Source organism: Tenrec ecaudatus, chromosome 14 (assembly GCF_050624435.1).
Source record: "Tenrec ecaudatus isolate mTenEca1 chromosome 14, mTenEca1.hap1, whole genome shotgun sequence".
In the NCBI taxonomy this organism is placed as follows: domain Eukaryota; kingdom Metazoa; phylum Chordata; class Mammalia; order Afrosoricida; family Tenrecidae; genus Tenrec; species Tenrec ecaudatus.
In genome coordinates, this window is record NC_134543.1 from 87,185,441 (window position 1) to 87,193,432 (window position 7,992).

At 39.2% G+C, this 7,992-nt stretch overlaps 1 protein-coding gene across 1 annotated transcript; it reads right to left on the reverse strand.

Moving 5' to 3' along the window:
- Positions 1–2,223: 2,223 nt before the first annotated feature.
- On the reverse strand, positions 2,224–3,204 carry LOC142426666 (olfactory receptor 11H12-like). Its single transcript, XM_075532249.1, has one exon. The coding sequence runs from the start codon at positions 3,202–3,204 to the stop codon at positions 2,224–2,226; it is 981 nt and encodes a 326-aa protein (XP_075388364.1).
- Positions 3,205–7,992: the final 4,788 nt, after the last annotated feature.

Genomic DNA, 7,992 nt, shown 5'->3' on the forward strand with positions numbered 1-7,992 from the left:
CTGTGATAATCAACTTTATGTTGCTCTGTGTCTGATAGCAAGGCTATTTACATCCCAGGACAAGGTTCAGAGGGGAGTCATCAAGGATTATTCCTCTGGGGACCCTACACGTGGATTCTGCACTTCCACTGTCACCCACAGCTTTCTGCAAACGGGGTGTTCACAATTTGGACTCTTCCTTTAGATTTGGATTTTACCATTAACACTCCTTGGCACATCCTGGCTGGTGTGCATCTTCCATGGGGACTTAGTTTATGTCTCAGTTAGATAGCGACTTGTTTTAAGACAAGCCTTTAAAACCCCAGACAATATCTTTTCTATTATCCAGGTTCAATGTTTTCTTTACCACACTCGTTATAGCACTTGTATCTTTAGTCATTTCTTCTTGAGGGTGAGGATTGAGTAGGAACATGTCAAGAGAACCAATGAAGTGTTCTTAGGTCAGTCTATGAGTTTCTTGATACCTATTCTTGAGCTCTACTGGACTGACCTCATGTCTTGGGAAGGGGTCAGAGTGCTAGGAAACCTTCTCAATAGACTGTGACAGATTCCTGGTTGAACTCTGATAAGTAAGATTGACCCAAAGACTTGACAATTTTTTCACCTGGCTGTCCATGACCAAACTCATAAGTACATTTCTGCCTTTTGATTAAATAAGCCATTTCTTTCCCAGGAAAGTGTTATAAGATACAAATGGTAAAAGGAAAATTATTACATGCACATTTTAATATTGCATTTAGACCTTTCAGGAGATTTCTCATTTTGGATTAGATGATAAGCACTAATTTAGATATCCACAATATCGTCCTGGCAATTCTTCATGGAGAATATATAAATTCATTTTTAAAATATCCAACAAGTGGAAACAACTTTAATAGCCAACAAAAGGATTGGTGGTAGAGGGCAGGAGGATGTGGGAATGTTCAGTAATTTTTCTCTTAATTTGAGTACTGATTCTGTTAGCTGTCATTTTTGTCTAGTAGTGAAATATCTCTTTTTATCCTAATCCACCTCCTGAAAATTCTGTTTCTTAATATGCTTCACAAACTAACTCAAGCTACTTGCAAGAAAAATTTTCCTCGCAGGAAAACTGTCCTTGCATTTTCATCTAAACACATGAAATTTACAATTTGATATCATTTTATAATGATAATTATAAAGCTTTTCACAGAAGAAAATAAAGTTAAAATGATATTAAGTAAAAAATATCGTTAAAGTGTTGTGTTAGAGAAGTTGAATTCGGGATGCTGTTTTAATAAGAGTTTAAGTGTAATCATAATATGATTCAGCAACAAATAATAATGAGAAAATCTGCTGTTATTCAGCAGCACATTTAATACTACTAATTTGTGTTCAAGTGAGCCATTTTCCTCCCCAGCTCTTAGGAGAAGATATTTTATTTAGGTGAAAAAGACAATAACTTAATCTTGTATTTTGAAATACTTTTACAGGTGCTATATAGATGGAATAAAAGTGTTCATTTTAGGAGACTACAGTGATGTATTATGGAAAGACATCAAGATACAGATGGATATCATAAAGCTAGACTACTAGGTCATAGAAATCTTGGGTAAAATTCTTTCTAAGTGTTTCTTTAAAGGCAAGGATGAAATATAAAAATAACAGATTAGAGAAAGGCTTTTCTTCCTTTATTTTAAATCAACAAAACACACAAATGTTATACTTTGATAGATTTTTTTGACTTATAAAATTAAGGTATCAATTAGAAGTAAGTAATTTTTATCATACATAAGCCATTTGAAAAGTATCAACACAAAAAAGCACCTAACAGTTCTTTAGCTAATACACAGTTGCAGTGTCAAAGAGGTACACAGTGGTTCCATTGACCTAACCTACACAATCTATTTTATCATTGTAAATGGTTCCATGTAACCAAAACCCTACTGTCATCGAGCATACTTCAACTCATAAAGATTCTATAACACAGAGTAGAATTTCCCCTTCGTGTTTCCAGGGATATAAATCATTATGGAAGCTGGAAGCCTCATGTTTTTCCTATAGACCCACTGGTGGACCTGAACTGTTAACCACCCAAAAAAACTAGGTCTCCTCAGGATCTTATAGATGTGGAAGTCAATAACGAAAACAAATCAGTATCAATAAATACAATAACATTATTTCAAACTTTGTATGATTACACAATTCTGAATATTTATTGTAAGACTCTACTAACCTAATCATGGAGGAATCCAGTAGCCTATCCTACCTTGCACTAGAAAGGCCCACAACTTTCCTCAAGGCTGTTTTCATGTCCTTATTCCGGAGGCTGTAGATGAGAGGGTTGAAGAGCGGGGTCACCATAGCATAGAACAATGTTGCAACTTTCTGCATCCCAGCAGAATGTCCGAGGCCTGGGCTTACATACATGACCATCAGGGAGCCATAGAACAGTGATACCACGGCTAAATGAGATCCACATGTTGAGAAGGCTTTACGTCTTCCTGTGGCTAAAGGTACACGAAACACAGCTACAAGGACATAAGTATAAGATCCAAGGATGAAGGAGAAGTTACCAAGGATAACTAATGAGCTGAGAGTATAGCAATACAATTGGATTCTTGGTGCAGAGGTACATGCCAAAGCAAACAGTGGTCCTGGATCACACACAACATGGTCAATGATGTTTGGGCCACAGAAGGGCATCTGAGAGATGAGAACAACGGGGATCAGGAACCACAGAAACCCACAAACCCAGCATGCACTGACTAGTTTAGCACAGAGATACCCAGTCATGATATTAGGGTAGTGCAAGGGGCGACAGATAGCAAGGTATCGATCAAAAGCCATGACATCCAAAAGGAAGCTTTCAGATATGCCCAAAGAGAAAAAGAAATAGAATTGGAGGAAGCAACCGGCAAAGGAAATTGTTTTTGTCTCTGAGAGAAAGTTGACCAGCATCTTGGGGACTGTCGAAGAGACATACCAGATCTCTAGGAAGGAGAAATTTCCCAGGAATATGTACATGGGCGTGTGAAGTCTCTGGTCACACCACACTGCACAGAGAATAGCACCGTTTCCTATTATGGTCATAACATAGGCTGTGGTAAAGAGGGAGAACAAGAGGCTCTGGATCTGCCACTCAAAGGAGAAACCTAGGAGTACAAATTCACTCACGGAAGCAAAACTGGAATCCTGCTTGGAGATATTCACTGGGCCAGTACTCTGCAAATTTAAGAGAAACATTTTTATCAATATGTTTCTTTTACAATGTGTTAACTTTTTAAGACAAGAGAGAAGGAAGACCAAGTGCATGTGTCCTTTGCCAAAAAGGACAATCAGTTAAAAATGATTTAGTCGACCCTTTCTTGACCATACACACTGTTTCTGGACAGAACCCAAATTTTGCCCACTTTTGACCCTCTCTCTTGCTATATGGCCATGAAAGAAAGAAGCAAAGTTAAACTCATTTTTAAACGTGTTGTTTTGTGTCACGGATTATCTGTGATAAATTCTGGCTAGGACTGAGCACAAAAGTAGTGCTTACTTAGATCAGAGGATGTACATTGGTGCAGATAGCAGCTGGAAATTCAGGAGATCAAGGACAGGTGACTCCTTTAGGAACAGTATGAGAATGGAGACACCTGGGGGGGGGGGATGTGGGGTAGTAAGGAGGAACTGATTACAATAATCTACGTATAGCCTCCTCCATTGGCGATGGACCGCAGAAAAGAGGGTGGGGGAAGATGTTGAACAGTGAAACATATGACAAAATAATAATAATTTATGAATTTTGAAGAGTTCATTATTTAGGGAGGAGTGGGGGCGGAGGGGGGGAATGAGCTGCAGATATTAATGGCTCAAGTAGAAGGCAAATGTTTTGAGAATGATGATGACAACAAATGTGGATATGTTCTTTACAAAATGGATGTATTTAAGGATTGTGACAAGAATTGTACTAGCCCCCTTAAAATAATTTTTAAAAATTAGCACTAGTAATTGTATTAGCTTTTTAGCAACAGTCATATTGTCATGCATTAGAGCCAGGAGAGGAAATTATAGGTACAACATGACTATGTGCGTCTCAGTTAGAAGTCTTCCTTATGCCCTATAACGATGCAAAGGAAGCAGATATGTCTTGGAGTAAATTGGCATTCCTTTAAAATAAAACCGCATGTTGTTGGGATAAGTGTCATACAAATGTAACTGCATACATTACTTACCAACATTGACCATGAAGGTTGTGATGTGGCAATATTTCTGTTGATAACCATGGTTTTACGTTGATGTTTAATCTTCCACGATTAAAGAAAATTTCATTAGGAAAGAAAAGCAAGAAGCTTCATAATTTTTTAAATGGTACCTGTTCTCTAAATATTTAGGATTGATTTTCCTGATGTGCTGGTGCAAAATGAAACACTATTCTCATGACTGAATCTGGGTCATGTAAGTTCAATCCTTTTTTAGTCAAGAGTAAATGCTTTCATTTCCCATCTCATGTAAAAGATATGGGATATCAGGCATCAGAGTTTGGTGAGGTTTAGTTTCTTCGTGTTTGATGATATTGAATGATTTAAGTCCCAGAAACTCTGAGTACTTAATTTCTGAGCACAAATAAAAATGATTTTCATAATTATTTCTCTCTCCACCTACTGTCCACTCCTCTGCTCTGGGGTGTTGTCTGAAATGGTGAGGTGGAAGCTGTTTGTGTTTCTCCAGTAATATGTATCTCTATTTAAAATATCCTAAATTAATGAAACCCTCATTAGGAAATCATGCAATGACAGGGGGTGGCACACGGATGTTGAGAGCCTCAACAATGCTCAAAGGATGATGGGGATCAAATCCCTAAAGGAGCTGATTGAGGAATCTATGGCTTCTGTCTCCAGCAAATAGAGCTTTCTTACTGCACAACAGTTTAGCATGCAATTTCCCCATCACATATCCACCTGGGACCTGGCCTCTATACCCTACCAGTCTTTAAAAGTTTCATGAGATCTTGCAGTCTGAGGAATAATAGTCAAGGTGACTTTGTTGAACTACTGTTTACAAATCGGGATTCTAAGGATGATTGAAAAGAGACAGTTTGAAGAATTGCAATAAGCTGTGTCATCAAATATACAGAAGTAACATTGAGAAATATTTGAAGTCTCTGTTGTTGGGTTGGAGGAGGCAGAGGTGTATTGTTGAGAGCCAGGTGAGGGAAATGTTGAGTGAAGGTTGGCCATCATATAATATTGACAAAAACATTTGGAGATATTAGAAAAGATTTTTTTAAAGGGTTGCTTTTGTTTTCATTAGGGGCTCGCTTTCTCTGGAGGAGTGCCTAGTGGGTTTGAAGTGTGAACCATTAACATGGGTAGTCCTATTTATTTATTTATGGAGTTGGTGGTGGTGGGGGCCAGATTTCAATCACTAGAATTTTCTCCAGCAGATGGTTAGAAGTTTAAAATTCATGATGAGATGACAGCTACAATTCCAAAACATATCAATAATTTAAATATACAGGTAAAATTACTTGGATAAAAATCAGTGGGTAAAAGTAGTAAGGAGAATCCCCTATCCCGACAGGGTAGAGAGCATCATTTATAGGACCCAGTAAAATGACCACGCTGGTAGAAGTTTCCAGCTTGGACCACAGTAATGGTTGGATGAGGAACTTGTCTTCAGTCTTCCACTGGTATGCTTGCCACACCAGGGCAGTGCTCCATACTTTCCCTGGGTCACCGTGGGTGCATGCATGATCCTATCTCTTCCTGTGTCTGTGCTCAGTGCCCCACAGAAAGAGGGGGGTGAGGTTGGGGACAGGAATGGGGTTGCTGGATGAAGTACTAGGTTTGAGGGTGTGTGACCTCTCAGAATCAGGGAGGAGACTTCAGATTCCTAGCATTTGCTTTGTACACCATTGTCCCATCAGACCTCACTTACCAACCCCAAATTTGAAGGCACAATTATTAAGAATTTCAGAGTAGCATCCACAGGCATTTAAGCTTTCATGAATATGGGGTTCTGTGGGCCATTCTGTGCACCAGCCTTTGCTTTAGCATATAAGGCAGAGGAAAATGTAGAAATGAAAGCCTCTGAGTTTGAGTGGCAGCTAAGGGGCTAGAAGGGTCCAGTGGAGAGGCAAGTTGAACAGAACATGCTTTAGAGAAACTTGAAAGCCTGTCTAAGGATTCAGTCATACTCCTAGGGGAAGAGGGCCCTGAAGAAGGGTGAGGAGGAAGCAGAAAGTTAACAGGCTGAGGACAAATGATTTCCAGTATGAGAGCTTTCAGAAGTTGCTAATTCCAACTTCTTAAATTTTTTTTAGACTTTAAAAAATGGAAGAGAAACTTTTTCTGGTTCAAACCAGGGCATTGGCGTGGAAGGTGTCCCTTCCCCACTTGTCCCTCCCATTCCACAAACAAAATCTGTTGGAACTTTTGACTTTTTTTATTTGGCTTTTTCCTAACTGGATTTTTTTCAACTTGAGCTATACTTAACATAACCTACAATTCAATGGTTGAGTCATATGAAGACGGGCTCAGTAATCCTCAGCACAGTCGTTTTTGGAACTTTTCTCCTTTCTTTTCAGTTCTCTACTTCCAGTATCCTCCCTTCCCTTGTCCCAGGTAAATATCCATGTTCATATGGTCTTCATAATTGCACCCCACCCAGTGTGCCTATACAGATAAATTTAGAAGTTTAGGCCAGATAACAAATAAGGATTCATAGAAAATGACCATATACACTGATAGAGACCTTGATCTAAGAGAAAGCAGAAAGTATTTAAATTTTATGTATGCAAACTTCCAAAAGCTATAACAGAGGAGTGCTAGACGCAATAGAGGAATAAGCCAAAGTGGCAGGATATAAGATCCATAGACAGAAGTCATTGGACTGCTTTATGCATCAGACTAGATAAAGGAAGAGGGGATCAAAAGGGTAGTACCCTTCACAATAGCCATGCACAAATAGAAATATCTAGGAATATACATGACTAGAAAACCAAAAGATTGGTCTGAGGAAAACTACAGATCACTATTACAAGACACCAAGAATGACCTCAACAAATGGAAGGACATTCCATGGTCATGGATCAGAAGGCTCAATAGAGTGAACATGTCAGTTCTGCCAAGGCACTATGTTAAGTTCAATGCTATCCTGATCCACATACCATCATCTTTCTTCAAAGAAGTGGAAAAACTGGTTATTAACTTCATATGTGGAGGGAAGAAACTCAGATTTAGCAGTGAACTTCTCAAGAATAAGGCTAAAGTTGGAGGGCTTGCTTTACCTGACTTTAGCACCTATTATACAGCCAGAGTGGTCAAAAAAGTGTGATATTGGTATAATTAGAGATACACAGACCAATGGGTAAGGACTGAAAACCTCAAAATAATATCATCAGTACAAAGACAGCTGATCTTTGATAAGGTCCCCCCAAATATCAAATGGGAAGCAGATGCCATCTTCAATAAGTGTTGCTGAATAAAATGGATATCTATCTGTAGAAAAATGAAGCAAGACTCTTACCATACTCCATGCACAAGAATAAACTCAAGGGTATTAAAGACCTAGAGATAAACTCCCAAACTATTTGGACCATCAATGAGGGTATTGGGACAAAGTTCCCTGAGAACTCTGACTCAAGGAATACATAGGCTATCAGAAATAGGGAAGGACACAAACGCAGAAGAGGCACAAATAAACACATGGGGTATACTGAAGATAGACAACTGTGTACATCAAAAAAGTGACCAAGAGAGTAATGAGACACGACGACATCCCTCACGACATGTAGCGCCAAGGGAGACAGCACTGGGGACACGATGTGGGAGATGTGCCCAATCCAACCCCATCGCACCAGGATGAAACGGTGAGGGTGCAGAGTGGAGCAGAAAGGGGAGCAAAGCAATGCAGTCCCTGAGGAATGCCAAAGGTGTGCTTTTAGGCAAGGCCATAGTACCCCAGTAGACTGCAATGGACAGCACTCATAAATGCCATTGGACAGACCTGTAACTGTTTGAGGGTTTTTCAGTTTTTGGTGTG

Coding starts and splice junctions, on each gene's coding strand:
- LOC142426666 (XM_075532249.1), bottom strand. CDS start 3,204: ATGTTTCTCTTAAATTTGCAGAGTACTGGCCCAGTGAATATCTCCAAG.